Consider the following 21,949-nt stretch of genomic DNA (forward strand, 5'->3'; position numbering starts at 1 on the left):
TTATTGGCCAGCAAAAAAAAGCCCACGAGGGATGGGTCCTGGACCACCTTTTGCCCCAAACAATCACTCTGAGTTTATGGACTTTTTCCAGTCACTGAAAAGTAATGATGTCTTAGGCCAAGGATAGAAAACGTGCCTGCTCGTCATTACTCATGCATTAGAAGATTTAGTAACTTCAGGGGAGGTTAAATGTCTACTTGGGCAACTTTAATTTGTACAGCAGGACAAATCAACTCTTTTATGGTTTAATATCTTTGTGTTGACTAGTTTTGGTGGTTGTTGGCTGGATGGTTTGTTTCAAGTCTGCAAATCGCGATTTTCATGCACCCTCTTCCCTTGTGCTGAGAGCTCATATTCATGCCCAGCACCCACCTCATTCCTCAGACACTCATGGAAAACTATGGGGAAATCCCCCAGGAGCAGTCTGAAAGCAGAGTTATAGACTTTTAGGGACACTCCTGTGATGGTCAAAGTTCAGTATGGGGAGAAGTTTGTGTGCTTTCAGTCACGTGCGCCTCTTAGGAAAACAAGCATCCCCCCTTCATCCCATCTTTTTGTTCCAGTATCTGTGAATAAACAAAGCTAGAGAAAAACTAAGAATGCAGTCAAACAGAGTTAGGCAGTCGTTAGAATTTCGTTTGAAAATTGAACTACATCCTGACGGCACACTTTGAAAAGTCCCTATATTTTCATTACAAAATTGATGTCTTTTATGCCTAGAGCATTCAGCCTCCATGAACTCAAGGCATATTTTGTCCAAGGTTTAATTACTCCATGATCCAAACACCTAACCCACGTCCTGGAGAACCCAGTATGGTAGGTAGCACACGAGCTTCACCCACCAGGTGGAAAATCCTGTAGGAATTTTGTACCCCCGAGCTCCCTGAAGAAAGAGAACATGCCAGAACAAGGTGTTTCTATATCCACAGACACATTTACTGATCCTCCATAACCATCTCCATCCATAGGCAAGGTCCTGACCCAGAGTCAGGCTGCAGTCCCTGTTTATAAAATAAGAATTTGCTAAACAGAAGAAACTGAGTTTTTCCAAAGGTATTCTTAGTAATCATGTCAGAGATGTCCTGTCTTGATGTCAGTTCCCAGGGAAGAAAAACGGAGAGTCAGAAGTCCAGTAAATGTATGAAGGTGTACACATTCAGATAAACAGAACCATATGGAAAGTTGGTGTCAACTGTTGCTAGCTCTGACATTAAAATATATATATATATATATATATATATATATATATATATATATATATATATATATATATATATATATCAGCAGTTAAAATATGTAAAGGAGATGAAAGATGTAACCCAATTCAGGCTGAGGGTGAACACATGCCCCTCTTGGTCTTTCTGGTTGGGAGTCAATTAACAGATGAGGACAAGCCCCCACCCCCCAGTTGCTGCTCAACCCCCGCTGGAACCTGGGAAACTGAAGACATTATATTATATAGGAATAAGCACAAGCTGGCCTGATCATAGTTAACTGCCAGGTACCCTAAGCTAACTCACTTTCCCTCTCAGTAACTGCCTCATTCTTCCCTTCCAGTGAGTGTACAGCATCTTTACACATAACCAAAGTGCAAAGCTGTCTTGATCGCCACCAAAACCAAGAGACACAACTGCAAAGCCCCAGTGCTTCCCTTCATACCAGGCTTGAGAGAGAAAAAAGGAACCCATTTTCCAGATGAAGAACTACAGTGTCATCCTGCCCTGTGGGTGAGGTACTTACCCTTTCAGAAAGGCCAAATGAGAATTTTTTCAACGTTGTTTTTTGTTTTTCTCTTCTCTTTTCTCCCCTTCCTTCCTCCCTTCCTTCCTTCCTTCCTCCCTCCCTCCCTCCCTCCTTCCATCCTTTCCTTTCTTTTTTTTTTTTTTTCTGGAGGACGGCAGGAGCTGGCAATGGAACTGGATGAAACATGGCCCTAAATCAGAATCTCTTGCACACTGCTCTAGCACCTTCCACTCTACCGCAGTAAAGATAAAACCCCTTCTCCTGGCTCTCTGAATTATCAACACAGAAATCCATTCAGAAGACGGTGAGACCCAGGAATGAGGCCAAGAGAGGGCTCTGCCAGCCCTAAAGATGCCACAAACTTTCCACGGCACTTAAAATGTACTTCAAGTGGTCCTAGAGCAAGAGAGTTGCTTTTTAAAAGGAAAAGAAAAATAACTGTAACTTATCCATGGTGACAGTTTGAAAGGTGAAACTTTCATTTTGAGTGCCAATGTGTCACCATGGAAAAATTACTGGATTCTAATACTACACAATGCTAGAGAGACACATATCATTTCTTCTGTGTCTCATAGTCTACATCAAGTTGTTCAAAACGTTTCTCAGTGTGGAGAACCAAATGAAAAATATCTATGATTAAATTAACATTTGACCCGGAAAGTGTTGCCTTTATCACAGGAACCATGCAAGAAGATGGATCGCCACTCATGCCATACGTGTTCCAACTTTTCTTGACTTGAAAATGTTTTCAAATGTATTTCTTAAGTATGTCCTTATTATCTGACAATAAGAGATATGTATCCTTATTCAATTTTTTCTGCCATGTTGTACACAAAGAGGGCATGACACCACTGAGGAAAACAGGTTTCTTTTAAAGAAATAGGAAAACAGTAGCTCCATTACATGATTTGGGCCACAACAGCTTTATGACAAACGCCTTCGAAGCAGCACTTACTCCCCCTGCACAGATGGAGGGCCGGGTATTCTGTTCTGACTCTCCCGGCTGCCCCAGCAGTGATTCTGTCCAGTTTGTTGACATAACGTGGGCTCCATTAGAACCAAGTTGGATATTCAAATGCACTTTATATTCTTTTCCAGAGATTCTAAAAGAGAAAGATGTGGATTTGCAGCCTAACACAGAGGATGTTTAGTCTCAGTGAAGCCGGGGTGTGTTTATTCAGTGTCATTTTTAAAGGAACTGCCCACTCGATGCAGAAATGACAGTTCCTTGTCTCAAGCATCACTTAAAAGTTCAAAAGAAATAGCTGAAGCCCAGCATGGGAAAGTGTTTTACTTCCCAGTTCACTCAGACTTTTAAAATGGTTAATGCTGGCAGTGGACTTCCTCCGATAAATCAGGAAAAGCACCAGATCATCTTCGTACACTGATCTGTGAATTTATGAAGTCAAAGAACATTGGTAGAAGTGCATTTTTTCTCATTTTGCTTTCCTCTAGGGGCCGGGAAAAGAGTGAAAGACCAGTAGGGAATACACCAGAACTCTTTTTATTTTGAAGAAAGATAAGCCTCCATTTTCAAGTAATTTGAAGAGTGAGAATTCTGATACTGAAGAATTTCAATGCGGCTTTCCTGGAAACTCGAGACTGATTCAAAGAGCAAATACTACGGTGCAATTTCTTTACAGTTGTGAGTTTCTTTTTTCTTTTGAGTAAGAAAGTAGTAATACATTATGAAAAGCAATAATAATAATAATAATTAAAAAGGGACGGGTGTAGATTATTACGCATTTTGCTTGATATCACACAAAGTAATTTCACATTAATGAAGGGATACTGGATTTCACAATTTTCAATGTTCCTGTCCTAGCTAAAAAGTCATGTCACACCCCCAAAAAACAGGCCTGAGTTGATAGGATTTTTTATACAGATTTTAGGTCAGGTTAAAGGACTTTGTGGAACTATATGTCATGGCTTGGGGTGAAATTAAACAATATGCTTGATTCCAGTGTCCATTTGGAGTTCATTTGTGTTCACATCACTCTCCTATTTTTGCCAGCGTCCTGCAGTTCCACAGCTCCGGGGTCCGCATACAGATGGTTACATTCTCATACTGGGCACCCAGAGAAGGTCACATGCTTTACATCAATGGCAATTAGTTCCCTTTTTAATAATGGAAAATGTCATTAAGTTCTTGAATAATTCAAGAGTAGAGGTCACAATACAGTGTCCCTTTTGGGGGTCTTTATGGTGCAAATGGAAAAACAAGGCGATCCTATCAGTAAGAGTAGATCTAAGGTTTACAATGTAGCTCTATTTAGTGTGACAGGAAAATTAAATTACACGAGACACTCATTCATCGTCACCCGTTAACAGGCTTGGGAAAATTGTGGATCCCCGGGGGCAAATCACTGACAACGTGCGAGGCAAATAAAAATATGTCATTTTAATTGGCTGCTGTTTCCTCCGCTTGGTTTTGAAAATAACAAACATAAGCCTGTCCCCCACAACTGTCCTTGGAAATAGGGTCCCGAGTCTCCAAGAGACGACCACAACTTAAGGACGGGTTAAGAGTTCCGGGGGGACACGGGTCTGTTTTCTCAGCCGTCGTTGAGCGGGTCTTGATCCAGGGGTTCCCTGGAAAGGAAATATAGGGGAAGGTTTCACGTGAGAATCGGCGTCGGCGGCTCCCCACCCCGCCCCGGCTGGGGGGTGGTCTGCACGGGAGTTACTGCGTTTCTGGAACAGGAGCTGCCCCTCAATCTGTGAGGTGTGAGGAGGAGGCCAGGAGGGAGGACCGAGCGTCGCGGGGTCCACCAACTCTCCTCCCTCCCCAGGGGAGAGAAAGCCACACGGCCCTCGACGGGGCTTGGCACCAGGCTCCCGGGCTGGGGTCGGGTGGATAGGGTAGAAGCAGAGGCAGCGCATCCACAGAGGTCACCGACGGAGAGGAAAGCTGTTTCCGGGCCGCGCCAGCACATCCTCGCCACTCACGTCCCCTACGACCCCCAAAGTCCCAGTTTAGGCCAGTGGGCGTGGCTGCCCGGGACCCGCTCCCACCCTTGACCGCCCGCGTGTCGCGCCGAGCGCTGGGCCGCTCCACCCGCGCTTCCCGCCGCCGCCGCCGCGCTCCCGGAGGTCTCCCGCCCATCGCGGCGCCCTCGGCACCTGCGGGGCCCCGGCTGTACTTCCTGCGTCTCCCCGAGGCTGGAGAGAGCTGGTTGGGCGGGGAGGAGTAAAGCCTGCGGCGCCGGGCGCCTACGGGTGGGGTTAGCCCGTCCGTTGGGTGGGCCGCCTGGGGTCGGTCCCCTGCGCTGTAGGACTTGGAAAAGGCAAGAATGACCGCCCGTCTGCCTGTTGCTTATTATTATTATTATTATTATTATTATTATTATTATTATTATTATTATTATTTATTTAGAAATAATATCCATTTGGCGCTTCCCTTTTTCGGGCTCCTCCACCAAGACCCTGCCAAGTCCTGTGTTGGCCAAGTGAGCTCAGGGCGGGGTGCGCTCATCTTCTCGGCGCTGCGCGCATCACCGCCGCCGGCGCTCGGCCGCGCGGGGAGGCCAGGCTCCGGATCTGGTGACACCGCGGCCCGACACACGCCCCAGGAGGCGCGGACCCGGGCAGGGGCCGGCGGCGGGGCCTTGGCAGAGGGTCCCGGACCCTCGCGGGGAGAAGAAGCCGGTCCAGCGGCTGGGGGCTCCTTTCAGAATGAAGACCTTGGGGCCGCTCGGTTTCTGAAGCGGGCCTGACGTTAGTAAAGCTTAGGTAAAGGGAGATACTTCATTTTTAAGAAAAAGTCATATTACTGCGTGATTGCTGCCTCGGGCAGATGATGGGTATCTAAGCCGCCTCAGTATCTTTGTAGTAGAATTAAAAGTAGAATTAAGGAGTACGTTTCCTTCCTGGGGGGAGCGGGGGAGCATAGGGGGGCAATTTAGAGGCTTTTCATTTTCTAAACGCTTCAATTTTAAGCAAACACTTGGGGGCTCCGGGCCGCTGTAATTCCAAAGACAATTTTCCGTGGTTTTAATTTAATTTGCATTTTTTCAACTTCTATAATATTCAATTTCATGGCTGAATACACAGGTAAACACTGTTAGGTCGTGTTTTTCGCCCCCTGCACCAAACAGAATGTCGCTTGCCTTAGAGTGCCAGGGGAGGTTACACCCCGTCCCAATAATGTCTGCGGGTTTCTCCTGAATTATTTTCCTAAACGTAGCGCGGTTTCACCTGGGTGCCAGAAGGGTGGCCTATTAAAAATAGCTGAACTGCTCCGCACGGGTGGGGGGACCCCCACAAACATGACCCAAAGGAAGGAGGCAAAGCAAACAAATTCCTATTCTACATAGAATCTATTCTAGTTTTACCCAGAAAATTGAAAAAATATTTTATTAGTAGTTTTAAGCAATCCAAAAATGATCAATATACTCACTTCCCCCAGAAATGCTTTCAGTGTAAATTTCATCGCTAGAAAGACAAACATTGAGAAAAGCGGTAGGCTTTGTAGGGAGAAGTTTCATTAGCACCCTTGAGCTATTTTATAAAAAAAAAATTTAGAGAAAAATACGAAGTGAAATTGGGTAATTAGCTTTAGTCATATCAAAGCTGATATTTAACAAAATGCCACTGTCCCTAACCCTGGAGCCAGGATGCTGGAAGCTGCATGGGAGCAGCTACGCCAAAGACTAACACGGGTAGATGGTAATCCTTGAACACATCATACACCATACATCTCGCAAAGAGATAGTTGAACCTCATCAAATATACAGATAGATTGGCACATAATAAATCTATCAAAACCCCAAATGCATTTTATATTCCTTCACAAAATTGTGCTACAAGAGGTAAGGAGCAAAGAAATGACATACTTAATTGGCCTGTCCAGAGGTGCTCATATAATAAAATAGCACTCTCAGGAACGATACCTCATTTAAAGAGTATATATATATATATATATATGCTTAATGTCCATTACTGTGAAACACTCAATACCGTGAAAGCTATTTCTTTTTTAAATCCTAAAAATTTACAGATTTGAATGTTTCTCTCATTTTGTAGGATTTTTTTTAAATTGGAGAGCTCACGGACAATGTTAGTGACTTTTAGAAATGAAAAGATATTAGAGTTTTGGCATTTTGGAAAGAACAGATCCAGAAATTACATGGGTGAGCCTTTCAAAAACCTTTTTGCTTGAGGCTGGCTGATTTGGGAAAACGGTATTGAGCCGATCTCATTTGCAAAATATTTTTTTATCGTACGAAAGGGGTTTAAGCAAACAAGAAAGGAATTTCTTTTGAAGCAGTACCAACTTTGAAAAAGAAAGTTCCTTAATTTTTTGAAAACACCATCGTAGCAGGCTGACTGCACCGAACACCTTCAGGAAAACTGACCTTTATCATTTGACTTTTAATTTTTTTTGCAATTATTGAATTTAAAAGGATCATTGTTTAGGACTTGTCCTAATCTTTCTTACTGTGGATGACTGGCAATTATGCCTTTCTGTTTATCTTACACAAATAGGTGGCAGAATGTGATGTCCACAGGTGACAGCGGAGCAAACCTCCTCCTGGAGAAGAGCTCATGCCAGGGACTCGACTAAAACACAGGTCTACTCAGAGGGTGGCAAACTTCGGACAATAGGAACCTCTTTCTCTTGCTCTATTCTAATGGAGGAGTAAATGGGGCTCTTGTTAAGAACCTAAAAGCACTGATCATCAGAGTAAGTTTGCCAGTTTCTTTCGCTTTTATCCCAAAGAGGTCTGTGTCCAAGACTGTGGCAGCCGATCTAGAAGCAGTGCTCAGGCGATGCAGACAGCGATTGCTCTCCCAACCCCCAACTGTGTTCAGCTGGGTCCAAGAGGCCACTGGCTGACCAAAGATAGAGAGGGCTTGGCAGGCCTGGGGTGGGGGAGGGGAGGGAGGGAGGAATGGGCCAGGGAGGTCCCTGGAGTGTGTCTCAGCAGGTGGGGGCTAGCAGAACAGGGGGCCCAAGTCCCAGTAGGAAACTTTCCCTACAGACTTAGGAACTTGGGAGGCCATGTCCTTTGGGAGAGATGTTAGTGCTCAGAGGAAAGAGTAGCACCCCCAGAAGACACAGCTGCTGGCGGGGGGGTCAGCTGAGGATGCTATGAAACGACTGTGGTCACTGTCCCTTCATGACTAATCGGAGCCTGAGAGAGGGGAGGTGTGTGTGTGTGTGTGTGTGTGTGTGTGTGTGTGTGTGTGAGTGAGAGAGAGAGAGAGAGAGAGAGAGATTCTGCTAAATACAAGGGAGAAATCCCACAGTTACTTTTAGTTGTTTACTGAGCAAGGGTAAAATCTAAACAGCACTTTCCAGGATCAATGAAGGGATGGCCTCGGGTTCCAGAGCTGAGCCCCCTAAATGAGTCTGGCATCCTGATAACTGCAGGTTAGCACCTGAGATCAACTCCTTCCCACTGCTGGATGCTGGCAAGAGATACGGAGGCATCATGTTCTGGGCTCTGGGAAGGGAAAGGCGACAAGGAGATTTAATTGTCTGCCTGGGTGAATCGAAATGTCCTCCGAAAGCAAAGAAATCAAGAGAGATTGGCCTTTAATTGGCAAATCTGCTGGTTGGAGGGGAGTGGCAATTAAAGTGGAGAGAGGATAAGATGCAGATCGGGTTCCTGTCCCCAGCTCGCCCCCAGACAGGTCCCAAGATCGCATTCTCCCCCCCCCCCTTACGGTCTCTAGAAGGCTTCGCACCTAGTCTGACTGTGGTAACTGTGTCTTTCTCCCCACCTCAGTCTAACGTCTCCATTATCAGTTTGGAGTGGGGAGTCTGGTTTAATCCAGAACTCCATTCACTTCCAAGAGTTGCTCCCCCATGCCTGAGACAGCATTGTGTGCAGAGCTGGCCTTAGGACCCAGTTGTCCAGAGCCTCCCCTGAAATCCCAAAAGGGGAGGGGTTCAGTCTGCAGGAAATCCCCACCCCTCTAAAAACAGACAGTCCAGGGAACTTAACTTGCAGTAAGTCAAAAAGAAAAGGAGACTTCCATGTGGCATAAGCAGGCGTGAACCATCCTTCCCTGGCACACCCCTGTGCCCGTGTGCAGTTCGGCTGGGGTGGTGCCCTTCCCCCAGATTGCAGGCCTACTGAGTGCCGGGTCCCAGCCACCCTCTGTGATGGAAGCAGGCCCGTCCACCTGGGCCGGCATCCCTTTCAGGGCCCAACCTGGAGGCAGGTGTTTATCCTGATCTGCATCTGTATGTGCGTGGGGGAGGTGGCTGTGGGGACGGGGGCCTTGGTGCTCTTGCAGCTGTGTTGAAGAGAGGGGCGTGCAGGGGCCCAGCTGTGACCGGTGTGTGCGCTCCAGCTGTGCTGTCACCTGGGCTGTCGGGCCACCAGGTGTGGGTTAGGGGGAGGTCAGAGGCGAGAGGCTCTCAGGAATTCCTGGCCCCTGATCCAAAACCCCCCTTAAGGAGTAAAGCTGACAGGCGGCACCTCGGACGTGGGTTATTTTAAGCCCATATATCAGGCTATTGTTTCTGCCCCTGACATTTTCCTCCTCTCTGGCATTTTCTCTTTCTAATCACAATGCAAGAGCCATCTAGCTGCCGCTTCTCTGCCGCTCTCCTCCCTTCCAGCCTTAGCCAGCTGGTCCTGGAAGCTTGAATGGGGAGAAGTCATGGTCCAGGCCTGACTGATCCTCTGGCTGGCTTTGGGACCATGGTTGCATGGGAATTCTAACTCCAAGAGGGAAAAAGAGAAGCCAGCCTGACCCCAGACATAACCCACCCTGACCTCTTCTAGGACAGTGGGCAGGGTCTCTGCCATCCTTCCAAGAAATGCCCAAGCCTGTTCTTCTTGAGACCTTTTTGTTTCTTTCTAGCCTTCTTCTAACACTGCGGTCCCCTCCGCTTACCATCAGCAACTCACTTTGAAAACTTGGGGGTCCTGGCGAAGGCAGGCTCCCTACTGCATTGGAATCAGAGAGGTCTGTGCCCAGACCATATGAAACCAGGAAAAGTTGAAAGAACACAGAGGTGAAAGATTTGAATTCAACGCTGAGCTCTGAAATTGAAGCTTTTTCTCTAACTTCTCTCTGCCCAGGCCCATAAATTCTGACAGCTACCGGGGAGGGGGGCGGTCTTAAAAGAGGTCATGTTCATGAAGACACCTGGCGTGGTGTCTGGCACAGAGGGGGCCCCACTGAGTGGTGGTGGATGGAATACAGTTGTGATCAATAAAAGAGGTGGGAGGGGGATGGGGCGGGGGGTGGGAGAAACAGTAAGATTGTAGAAAGAAGGGCAAAAGTTTTGCCCCAAAATGGACTCATTTTTCTGGGTAGAGGGTAAATGTTCTCCGCCAGAGAGTTGTTGAAGTTGCAACTTCTTTCTGTGTGTAAACAGCTCAGTTTAATGTAGCTCCGAATTGCAGACTGACTAGAAGGTATATAGTTGAATTGGTCTCGTTTATTTTAAATTTCTTAGATTGGGTTTTAGAAGGTAAGGCAAGCAGGAAGCTCGAGCAGAGGGTTGTATCTTTTAGAGCAGAGTGTACACACACTGGCCTCCTGATTTCTCTGCTAAAGATGCCTCTGGCCCCTATACAGAGCCCTCTGTGACCCAGGTCCTGTCCTGGCTGACATTCCACCCTGGTCTTCACAGAAAATGTCATTTCATCGTCATCTGCCCTCCCCAGTCCCCCAGCTCCCACTTCACGCCTTAGCTCCTCCCAAGCGCTCTCCGCCAAACACTTCCTAAGATTGTTTTCTATTTTTAAGTAATGCACTTTGAACACCCAAGTCTTCAAATTAAGAACCGTATGCTTTTCTTTATGTGAGCAAAAAGTTCAACAAAATCCATTATATAAATACATCTACTTTGTGAAGAGAGAAAAAATAATGAATTGAGGTCCTATTTCTAATGAAATAAGTCAAAATGCACACGCATGCAACCTTATTTTGATTTGCTGGGGTCGTGACCAACCTTGGTCCAAAAACGTTCCTGTTTATTCTTGAAACCTGTGTTTTACTTTTTTTTTCAAAAAAAGTGAAACCATGGGAAAGCTGCTTTACCTAGGAAGAAAGTCTAGTCCCCAACCATTTAAGTGAGCAGAAGTGGAGCCACTTAAGCAAGTAGAACTAAAAACCGGCAAACTATTCTGATTCCAAAGCTTTCATCTGCATCACACCCCAGTATTTTTCCCTCACGCATCTACATTTGTGATGTAGAAAATTTCCCTCTCAGTTCATTTGATGTGTTTAAGTTAAATCAATGTGGCCTTGCTGGCATGGTATCCTGGCATTGCAGGAATATCAGTGCCTCCAATTAGCTTCAAGAGAGAGTTCAACCCCAGGCACTTGCCCTAATGAGACCTGAGAACCTCTAGCTTTGCATGAATGAATGCAACTTCATTTGTGTGGCTCTTTTCAGTGTCTCGGCTATCGGTTGTATTATCTGCCAGTAAAATTCCCCACCTTCTTTTCAGAAAGAGAGAGAGAGGTGTGTGTGAAGGGTAAGTCAATGACTTCTCATGGGAACCTGGCGGAGAGGGGGGCCATGTATGACAGGGACATCTGACCAGTCCATGTTTTGTTGGTAGTGAGGTTGGAGCTCTGAGGAACAGCCACTAATGTAAAAACTAAGGCCACTGTTGTGAAGATGTGCTTGTGCAACCACCCCGTCCTCTGTACCTTATGCAGAGGATATACAAAGAATCTGGAACAAGCCCCAAGGGTGCAGGGGTTGGGGGAGGGGAGAGTAGGAATCACCTCCAGTCTGGCAATAGGGACCAGGGCGGAATGACAGCTTGTAAAATAAGCCTCCATCAGTCTCCCAGGAGACAGCCGGCCTCAACTTGGGTGTTCCCCCGCTTGTTAGCCTCACTCATAATTGGTCTCCCCTCCCAACCGACGTTGTTGGTTTTCTGTGTGTGGCTTTTGGTGTGAGCGTGTTAGGTCATCAACAAGTACAATGGCGGGAGGGGGTGAAGGGGGGACACACACGATTGTTTTAAAGAAGAAAGGAGAGAAAGGATGAGAGAGTGGGCAGGAAGGCTGTGAACAGAATGGGGAAGATGCCCCAGGATTTAGGCTTCCGAGGCAACCCCTGGAGGGCTGGGGGTAGTGCGCTCCCTGGGAGTTTTGTCTAAGGGAGAAGCAGCCTGCCAGCAGCTGGGGACCCCGCTGAGCGCCACTGGGGACACCGTCTATACCATGCAATTTTTGTTTGCTTGTCTCTGGAGGTGCCTGTAACATCCTGCCCATATCCGGTGCATCTCATCAAAAAGGAATTTCTCAAAAAATCCCAATTATTGTGGCTGCCTGAGAAAGGATGTAGCCTCAGGAGCAGCCCAGGATCCCCCCCACCCCCGAGGCGGGGAGTGGTGGGATGGGTGGCCGGGCACACGGGCCTGTGCCAGCTGGCCTTTCCCCATCCATTTTACAGTAGTTTCTCCCACATTCCTCATGATCTTTTCCTCCACCCTCCATTCTCTTTTTTCCTCTTCTCAGAGGAAAACCAGTCCTGGGGTTAGAAGCTATAAGAAACGTGTAGTCGGACGTCTGTAAAGCTTAGCATGAGCTGGCTTTGCAGTCAAGGGGGGCTGTAGATGCAGTGTATTGTTTTCACTCCAAAAGGGGCATATAAGGCTCTGAGACCCTCAGATATCGGTTGACGGGAGAAGAGAGCAGCAGATAATTAAATCGAGCAGCAAACTCTTGGAGAGTTTTTTCTTGCATTTTTGTTTTTGTTTTTATAATTTCACGCCACCAACTGTTGGGCGGCCTGGGTTGCCATGGTGCTGTGGCCTGGGCTGGTGTCCACTATGTCCCTGACCCAGCAGAGACATTTAGGGTCTGAAATCTTGCTCTTCTGCTGCAGTGGTGACAGCACATTGGGGATGGTGGCGCGAAGGGGTGCGTGTGAGGCGGGGGGGGTCTCCTCTGTGGCCGGGCCGGGTGCCCGTAAGTCTGTGGATGCTAGCCCGCGAGGTTAGGTCCACGGTGGGGATGGGGGACTCAGAGAACGTTTCCTTCCTACCCCCTGGCACAGGGTGAAGATTCCCGGCCCCTGGCCCTGCTGCTTTCTCCGGATAGTTCTGGTCTACGCGCAATTCAGCAGATTCTGTCTCGGCGACTCCAGCCCCAAGCCGGGAGGACCTCCAGACCCCCGATACTCAGAACAGTGCGCTGCCCCAGAGAAAACCAGTTACCCCGAGGTACCTCCAGGTGCCTTCTTGAGCAAACACCCCCCTTCCCCGCACCCTATTAAGCGGTATCTCTCGCTTCTCCCTGCGTCACCCGCACATTAAAATTCCCCCAAAGCCCTGAAGACCTGCTTCTCTGTATAAAGCCAGGAGAGGCGGGCGATAAACATCAGGCGTTTAAATTGGCCATTTGGAAGATTACATCTCTTCAGCGAGGGTCTTTCTTTCAAAACTCGCACTGCATTAAGGGCCGCGGCTACTCCGCACCGGCTCTCAAAGGCCGGGCACCTTTTCATTCGGCCGTGGAGTGGGCCGGGCGCGGCGACCCGGCGCCATCAAAGGCCCGAGGAAAGGCCGTGGGGCGACACCGTCTAATGACAAGTAATTGACGGATTCGAGGCCGCGCATTACCAGCGGAACGGGGAGGCATTAATTATTAAAAAACGATTAGCCTCGCGTGTGTCCCGCCATCTCGTTCAGGGAAGATAACCAGCCACGCGAGCCGGAGCCGGACTTGGAGGGAGGCGGGTGCGCTCCCTGGTCGGCCTCGGGCGCGGTGGACAAAGGCGCGCGCGGCCCCGGGCGCCGGGGAAGGAGGGGACCGGGCGCCCAGGGTCCCCACGCATGGAGGTGTCCACAAAACTGACCCTGCCAATCACCGGGACCGATTTCTGCCCTTTTGGGTCCGAGATCTGGGTGACTGCGGCGCGGACTGGAAGAACTTTCCAGTTGGGGTGGCAGGCAATTGCGGTGACCCGGGACCTAGCGCGACCTACATACGTCCCGGCGAAATACCAAACTGACCGAGCCGGCGTGGGCCTATCACGAGCCAGACACCCAGCCGTAGAAAGCAAACCGTCAGGGGTAATGCAGATTGATGGGGGGCACCTGGTAGACCCCAGAGGAAAGACACCTTTTCCTACCCTGCCCTCGACAGCCGAGGGTCCTGCGGTGTCAACCGGCAGCCTCGGAATCACTAGTTTTCCGAGCCGTCGCCTTCCCGCAGACTGCAGACAGATGCGATCGGTCTGTCCGATCCTCCAAACCCGGTGCCCCGGGACAGCGCGGGGGAAGTGGGTGAGGAACGGCCCCGCGGCCGGGTTCGGCCTTTCCCTCCTGGACCGGGCTAGTGGCCCGGAGGCTCCCTGACCTGCCTGCGGCCGTGCGCGCTCGCGGCGAGAACGCAGGGTTCCCCGGACACTCGGAAAGGCGCTGCCCCTCCTCGGCTCCCGGACGGCGGGAACCCCACCACCGCCTGGGCCTCGGGGCTTCCTGGAACCCCCGAGACGGGACTGGAAGCCATGCGCGTCCACGCTCGGGCCTCGCTCTGCAGCCTCCCAGTACCAGTGCGCCGCCTTCCACCGTCCCCATCCCAGGCTCTGAGGCCAAGGCCGGCCCCCACCTCCATCTTCCCACTGTCCTAGGGCGACAGGCGGCCCTCGTATCGAATCAGAAGCCCGGAGCGGCTGCAGGGGCCTGTGGTGGCTTCCCGTCGCTTCGGGGTCCCACGAAACTTTCCAGTTGTGCTCAGGGCCCAGATTCAGTCTGAGTGTGTAGCTCCTCGACCCCTCATCCTCCCACGCAAAGCATCCTCAGAATCCCCCGCAAAAAGGCCACCTCCCCAGCCCCGGGGTCTGCGCGACCTAGCTTCTCACTCCCTGTCCCCCAGGCGTCGAAGCCCCGGGAAGGGCCAGGGGCTGGCTGGGGGAGGGGAGGCGCGCGGACGGGAGTGGGGGGCGCACGCTCGGTGGGGACCCGGGCGCGGCCCCTGAGTGGGCGCGCTCCCTACCTGCGGTGCGGCGGGCAGGCGGGCGGCGGCGGCAGCGGAGCGTCCAGCGCGCGGAGGGAGGCGGCCGACTGCTCCGAGCCGAGGCATCCCCGCATTTATTTGAGCTCAAACCGAGCGACTGTTGACTTTAGCACACAAAGCAAAGATTTCACTGCCCGCTAGTTTAAAAATGAATATTTTACCAAGATATCGATCAGCGTTATAAAATTCAGTTAAGTACAATGGGATCCTGGCAAAAAAGAAAAAAAATAATAAAGGAGGGAGAGGCAATATAGTATCTGTGCAAATTTGCTGAAGTGTGACGTGGCATGGAAAGTTTACCCTCCTGGAATTCGGATCTAGAATGTTTTTTTCGGTTGTTTACTGACTGTTTATTCACAGCTCACGGATGCTTAAACCCGCGCGCGGATGGCGCGGGGAAAAGGAAGAAAAAGAGGGAGAGAGAGGGAAAAACAAACGCTGCACCCTACCACGCAGAGTTGGGGAACGCGGGCGGAGGGCGGTCTGAGCGCCAGTAAGCTGGGGGCCCTGCGGGGGGAGGGGCTGGGGCGGGAGGATGGGGGTGTGAAAGACGCAGGACGCGCAGAAAAGCCTCGGGAGCGGCCGGCTCCCCGACATCCTTTTTATGTATTCGGACAGAACTATATCTTATCTGGCCGGGATCAGTGGAGGGGGGCGCGCTAAGTAGTTTAAAACGACCCTCGCACAATGGGCGTGCGATAGGAAACATAGCAGGTTAGGGCAGCGCTTTCAGCCTTCATTGTCCCGCACTCGGCCCCCGGCCCTGCCTCTCGGCTCCTTCGCCACGGGAGCCTTTTATGTGATAATGAAACACATTTCAGGCTGGGCTCACGACGTGTGTGTCCTTGCCAGGGGGAGAGACGGCCCTGATTGCTGGCTGCGACCTCCGGATCCCTCCCACCACCCCCCTCCCCAATTTCTCTTCCTTGTGTTCTTCGGGACAATGTGACATGTTAAAAAGGGATTTGGAGGCGGGAGGCGGAGGCGAGGACCAGCCCCCCTCAGGCGCGTGGGAAGGCCAGGGTTTGAGGGGCAGAGAGACCCCGCAAGGTGGGGAGGGCTCTCGCAGAGGTGGTATCCAGGCTTGGGGCGAAGCTGGGACACTCCAAGTTTAGATGGTTGAGAAGCCCAAAGATCTAGTCCGGGACACGGGAGCCTGAGCTTAGAAACCTGAGTCCGAAAGTTTTGGCCTCCGACTCTGTGGAGATTCTCACCCACCGCAAGCTAGCTGTGCCCTGGATGGCTCCTGCCCTCACTCGGCCAGCTTGCCTGCCAGCAGATGCCCAGGGCAAAGCCAAAGCGGAGCCCACTTTGCGAAGCCGGGCCCCGCTTGGCCTCCAAGGTTTCCACTTCGGTTGGCCGAGGATTTAGGGCCACTAGGCTGTCTGTGGAGAGACGCAGTACGATTTGTAAGAATTTATTCTGAGTCTTTCTTTATACTTGGTTTTCCTTGAAGAATCACAACATACCCACTCACCTCCTTGGTGCTGTAATCCTAGGTTGCCAACCCGGGCTAAGAGGCCGCTTGGCCAAGGCCTCGGAGTTTGGGTGGAGGGGGGAGGGAGAAAACCTGCAGACCCTGGTATCCCACCCCTGACAAGGGGCACCTGGCCAGCCGTGCAGGACACCCCCTTACCTCTGCCTCATCCCCCAATATACATATGTTAAAAGATTTCCATCAGCACCCTGAGTTCCCTTTAAAATCACTTCTAGGAGAAAGTCTTTTGTTTCTCCAGACCAGATGCTCAAATGCATGGTTCCAGAAGCCTCACTGCTCCTGGGCTGCAGCAAGTTCTACCAAGGTTGTGCAGAAAATCTAAGTGAAGGTGGAGGGTGGGATGGAGGGTGGAGTGTAGCAGAGGCCTGAGGCTGTCAATCCAGGCGGAGTTCCAATTCCACGGAAGGGTGAATGGGTGCAGAGGCAGTGATGAAAATGAAAAGAGCTGCACCAGGAATTTGCAAGTCCAATCGGGGCTCCCTGCCTTGAAGGGAGGCCTAGGATTGGACATACAGGAAAAAACATGGAAAATCCAGGCTTCTTTCCAGAGAAGCCAGCCCCAGGGTCCCAGAGATGTCAACAACATTGCACCTTCACATGGCCCAGCTGGAAAATACAGATAGGATGTGTGGTTTTCTCCAGGCTTTGGAGATAAACCTGCATCATCCCCACAATCCCCAGAATGGTTCACCTGGGATCTGTGAGTTTCACTGTGTGTAAAGTTAAACCCAAAATTCAAAGAAGTAACCTTGAACAATGTTGAGTTCCATTAACGATGTCCTTGCTGAAGTGTTTAGGAAGTCTGAAACTTACTTTGAAATGCATCTAGGAAATGAGGTAAGTGGACCGATGGGGGTGTGGATAGATGGACAGATATGCTGTATAACAAGTATAGTGAAATGAGAACTGTAGGATCTGGGCAATGGGTATGTGTCTGTTTACTGTAAAATTCATTCAACTTTACTTTGTCTGAAAATTTTAATAATAAATAGTTGATAAAACAGCAACTACCTCCCCCAGAATAAAGTAAAACCTGCAACCAGCCAGGATCTCCCTCCCTCAATTTTAAAATAATTCCCAGGTCTGTTTATTTTTTAAATCAGGCAAGGGAAAAAAAATCTTGAGGATTCAAAGCAAAAAACTGGCAATAACACTTTAATATAGATTTGTGGAACTCTGGTCCTTGTAGTCAGAACACACATTTATAAGCCATAAATAAAGCACACGGAAACCATAAATTAATCAGACTCGAGACCTGAATTTCACCGTATCAAGAATGGGAATGCTTTTTTTTTTCTTTTTCTTGATCATTTACAACAGACCCTTACATCATTTTTTCTCTTTTTTAAACAATAGTACAACTCTGTTTTCTGTTAAAACTACAGTTTTACACTGAGTCACTCACAAAAGTTTGTGTTTTTTTCTTTTTTGTTTTCTTTTTTGTTGTTTTTTTGTTTTTTTAAATAAAGTAAGACTTCCCTGCAATAACAGCAACGGAGAGAAACCACAACAACAAAAAGTCAGAATTCGCAGGTGCTTAAAGAAGCAGGCGTCTACACAGTAGTGGAAACTGAGGCTTTCCTTTTTCTCTTTTTTTGACTGTTCATCTTTTTTTCCCTTTCCTTCCTTATATATCATGATAGACATCAGTGTGGCCCATGTGAGGGAGGGAAGGGCTGCAGAGGGTGGGGGAGACCTCTGTTCCGGGGGCGGGGGTGTGATGGGTCCTTCTCCCTCGCATCTTTCCAGCACCCCTTTCTCAGAGTCTCTACCCCATTTCCTGTCTCTCCCGTCTGGGTCCAGGCTAGCCAGGTCACGCCGTCTTCTTAAGAGGAGTTCATAATGGGCCTGGAGTACACTCCCTGGTAGTAGGAGGTGTCTGGGGCCAGGGTCGAGGCGTCCAGGCCCGCTTTGTTCGTGACCGGGCCCATGGCCAGGCTTCCCGGCATGGGGGACCCGTAGCCGGGGTAGTGCATCACCTGTTCGTAGGCCTTGAGGTCCATTTTGTGGGGCTGGTGGTGGTGATGGCTGTGGTGGTGTTGCTGCTCCGAGGACATGAGGTTGTTGATGGAGAAGGGGTGGTTGAAGGCGTAGTGGTGCTCCGGCTTCAGGTGGGCCTCTGGCGGCAGGCCCGGGTGATGCGGCGGGCCCAGCAGGTGGGCCGCGGCCTGCTGCTGCTGCCCTGGCGAGGGCGCCGGCTCCGCGGGGCTCAACGCCGCGGCCGGCGTCCCTTTCAGCTCCCCGAGGCCCCCTCGCTTGTGCTCCTGGCACGGGGAGGCGCTCGAGTGGGGCGATTCGGTGCCCGCCGGAGTCTCGGAGACCGGCCCGGCGGCATCCCCGAGCTGACCCTGCGAGGCCTGGGCCCCGGCGGCCGCCTTCTTACCGCCGCCCGCGGCCGCGGCCTCTTTCAGGGCCAGCTGCTTCTCGCACTTGAAGCGCTTCTGACGGCGCAGGTAGCAGCCATTCTCGAACATGTTGCCCGAGTCGGGGTGCAGGGTCCAGAAGGAGCCCTTGCCGGGCTTGTCGGGCGAGCGGGGCACCTTGAGGAAGCAGTCGTTGAAGGACAGCGAGTGGCGGATGGAGTTCTGCCAGCGCTGCTGGTTCTGCCGGTAGAAGGGGAAGAGGTCCATGATCCACTGGTAGATCTCGCTGAGTGTCAGCATCTTGTTGGGGCTCTGCTGAATGGCCATGGTGATGAGCGAAATGTACGAGTAGGGCGGCTTGGCGTGCGTGTAGCTGCGCCGGTACGTCTTGGGGTCGCGCGCGCGGCTCAGGCCCGCCTGCCCGTACATGGGGCTCATGGAGTTCATGTTCGCGTAGGGTGCCAGGCCGCCCATGGCCCCGGCCGCCTGCCCCCCGAGCGGGCTCAGGCTCGGGCTCAGGTGCGGCCCCATGCCAGCCACGCCGGCCGACCCGGCCGAGCCGCCCATGCCGGCCATGGCGCCCGCCCCGGGGGACATGCCGGCCAGGGACGGGCTCATGCCCGCGCCCACGTACGACGACATGTTCATGGAGCCGGCGCTCATGTTGCCCGAGCCGCTGCCCATGGCGGCCGCCGACATGCTCATGTACGTGTTCATGCCGTTCATCCCCAGGCCGGCGTTCATGTTGCTCACCGAGGAGTAGCCCTGAGGACAGAGCCCGGAGGGAGGCGCACAGCGTTAGCACCGCGGCTGAAGCGGCCCGGGCTGACCCCCCGCCCACCGGGCCAGCCCAGGCCCCCGCCTCCAGGGAGGCCTCCGGGGAGTCCTGCCCTCGCCCGGCCCCGGCCCCGCGTCCGTTCCACCCGGAGCGCGCCGCGATCGCCCTCGGGGAGGTGGCGCGGGGGCCGCCGCTCTGCGCCCGTGGCCGCCTCCTCGCCCTCCTGCGCCGCGCTCAGACTCTAAAACAGAGGTCCCGGGGAGCGCCCCAAGCCAGGCATCCCAAATGTATCTCCCCCCCGCAGAGTCTCCCCGACTCTCACGCCAGCATACCGAGCAGGCGCCGCGGCCCCGGACGCCACCTCCGACCCTGGCCAGCGACCTGTGGGACAAGGCGCAGGGCGCCCGGCGGCCTCCCGCGGAGACGATCCCAGGGTCCTCGCCATTCAGCCTTCCTCCCGGGACCCCATTCTGGGCCCCAGGGGAACCGAAACGCGGTACCTGCGCGCAGTCTGGGGCCAGCCGGAGGCATTGAGTGGAGGGACAGGGAGGGGACCGCGGACAGAACTACACGCGGCTGGGCTCTGCAGCCACAAACTTTCTTTCTCTTTGTCGCCTAGTCCTGGACCGTTTTTCTCTACCTCAGCCCCCGACTCCTACCCACCTTCTCCACTCCAGCTCCCCACCCCCTCGCCGGCCGACCTCCCACCCCTCCCAGCCGCGCGCTGCCAAACACAACTCTGTTAGGATAGTGCGTGGCTCGGCCACGAAGAGGATTTGGAGGCGCCGCAAGTCAATATTTGATCACAAAGTTAATATTATCTCAAGGCTAACAGTGTGTCGTATAAAAAAGAGACCCATCTGAGTCGAAGGAGGGTGGAAAAGGCGGCTTCCCGGAGCGGCTGGGGTGGGGGCCGGGGGCCGGCCGGGGAAGCGGTCCAGAGGTTGGGGCCGAGAGCGGACGCCGCCACCCCGCTTCCCCCGGCAAAGGCGAGTGCCTACCTCGGGCTCGGCATAGTAGCTGCTCCAGTCGGACGGCTCGTGCCCTTCCATCTTCACCGCTCCCAGCATACTGGAAGCCGAGTGCATGGCAGTTTAAAATTTAACAGCCCCAGCAAACGACCGGCAATCACCCCCCCACCCCACCCCCACCCTCCTTTCTAAAAAAAGTCAGCCAAGGCACCGTCCCCTCCCTCCTTCTTGCGCTCCCTCTCTCTCGGCTCCACTCCCTCTCTCCCTCGGCTGGCCGGAGGCAGTGGCTGGAAGTGGGCGGGAGGGGTGAGTCGCGGGAGGAGGGGGCCGAGGGTGGGAGGAGGCCCGGAGCCGATCGCCGCTGCCGGAGCGCCGGCCAACCGCCGCCGCCGCCGCCGCCGCGCTCGCAGGCTGCCGGGTGGAGGCCGAGGCTGGCAGTGCCGAGCTGCCGGGAGGCGGCGGGAAGCGCGCGGCGCGGGGGCGGGTGGGGGGGGTGGAGAAGAGGAGGAGGAGGAGGAAGAGGAGGAGGTGGAGGTGGTGGAGGAGGGGGGGAAGGGAGGAGGAGGAGGTGTGGACCGCGCAGCGGACAAGTGCCGCAGTGACGTGGGCTGCTGGTGATATAGCGCGGCGCGCGGCCGCGGGCCTCCAATCCCCAGACCCGGGGCAGCCCATTTGAATAATCAGCTCACACCTGGGTGAGAGGGAGCCCCGGCCGGCGCCCAGCACCTGCCCTCGGCGCCCGCGCAGCTGCCCTGCGCCGCGCACGCGGAGCCCGGACTGACGAGCGGGGCGGGTGGGCTCGTGGGCCCCCGGGTCCAGCCCCCTGTCGTCTGCGGGGAGTCCCCACGGGAGGAGGGACCCGGGAGGAGGCCACCCAGTGGAGCGGCCCAGGGCTCTGGCCCCGTCCCTGTCCCATAGAGCCGGGCGCCTGGCGCGCCTGTCCGAGGGCGCGTCCGGCTTCCGCGCCCGCTCTCGCCTCTGCAGAGCCTTATCAAAGCCGCAATTATTTATCCCGGATTTCTTAGTTCTCAGGGCTCATTCCCTGTCAAAACAACCAACCGGTGGCAGAGCCAATCTGCAAAGCGCTGTCGTATTTAGAAAAACTGTGTACACACCTTTGACTCGCCTGTTGCGGCTGCTGGGAGGCCCCTCCCGTTACAGTTAAGACCCAGAGCGGCTTCGGGAGGCGTGCGGGGCGCCGGGTCCCGCCTCCCCGGCGGGAGCCAGGCCTCCAGCGCCCGACGGGGCGGCTGGAGGGGAGGAGCCCCGTCCCACGGTCCGGGTGCCGGGCGCAGGGCGCGCGCGGCCCCGCCAGCTGCTGCGACGGTTGGGAGACTATTTGTCTCTGACAGTCAGGACGGCGTGTTTCAAGGTTACTTTTCAGTCACAACTGAGGTGCCCACAACATTTCGTAACTAAAACAAACAGGGCAGGAGGTGGGGGACGAGGCGGGAGGAGAGCGGGGAATTAAGGGATCAATAATGGGGCGTATGGAGTCCGCCCGGCTGTGGGCGGGGATGTCTCTGTCCTCTCTGCTTTCCTGTTTTATAAGAATTAGAAACCCTAGCAACCATCTTCGTCCTTTTTATTTTCGATCCAGCTTCTGAGTTCAAATGATCACCTGTCCTGGGCCAGGTACCAAGAC

The 21,949-nt window shown here is 52.7% G+C and overlaps 1 protein-coding gene and 1 long non-coding RNA gene across 6 annotated transcripts in view; both read right to left on the minus strand.

Annotated features, from left to right (window-relative positions):
- LOC309816452 overlaps nt 1-14,851 on the minus strand; it is a 31,929-nt gene extending 17,078 nt beyond the window's left edge. The window contains exon 1 of the long non-coding RNA XR_014296026.1: nt 14,674-14,851. This is a non-coding gene — a long non-coding RNA (uncharacterized lncRNA). The remainder of the gene's footprint in view (nt 1-14,673) is intronic.
- A 2,480-nt stretch (nt 14,852-17,331) lies between these two features.
- FOXA2 (forkhead box A2) lies at nt 17,332-21,591 on the minus strand. 5 transcript variants are annotated; one of them, XM_082643950.1, is made up of 3 exons: nt 21,420-21,591; nt 20,335-20,404; nt 17,332-19,320 (listed from the first exon to the last, which is right to left on the minus strand). In XM_082643950.1, the coding sequence occupies exons 2-3, from the start codon at nt 20,401-20,403 to the stop codon at nt 18,019-18,021; spliced, it is 1,371 nt and encodes a 456-aa protein (XP_082500076.1). In that variant the 5' UTR covers nt 20,404; nt 21,420-21,591; the 3' UTR covers nt 17,332-18,018. The 5 variants fall into 5 exon arrangements, with proteins under 5 accessions (XP_082500076.1, XP_082500077.1, XP_082500078.1 ...); XM_082643951.1 differs by lacking the exon at nt 21,420-21,591 and adding an exon at nt 20,996-21,406; XM_082643952.1 differs by lacking the exon at nt 20,335-20,404.
- Nucleotides 21,592-21,949: the final 358 nt, after the last annotated feature.

This window comes from Mesoplodon mirus (assembly GCF_964341445.2).
Source record: "Mesoplodon mirus genome assembly, chromosome: 15".
Classification (NCBI taxonomy): domain Eukaryota; kingdom Metazoa; phylum Chordata; class Mammalia; order Artiodactyla; family Ziphiidae; genus Mesoplodon; species Mesoplodon mirus.

What these genes read in the sequence shown, in the direction of transcription:
- FOXA2 (XM_082643949.1), bottom strand. Translation starts at nt 20,421, where the DNA reads ATGCACTCGGCTTCCAGTATGCTGGGAGCGGTGAAGATGGAAGGGCAC. An exon ending in GCTACTATGCCGAGCCCGAG is followed by an intron (nt 19,321 to 20,334) that starts GTAGGCACTCGC and finishes CTCTGTCCTCAG; the next exon opens with GGCTACTCCTCGGTGAGCAA.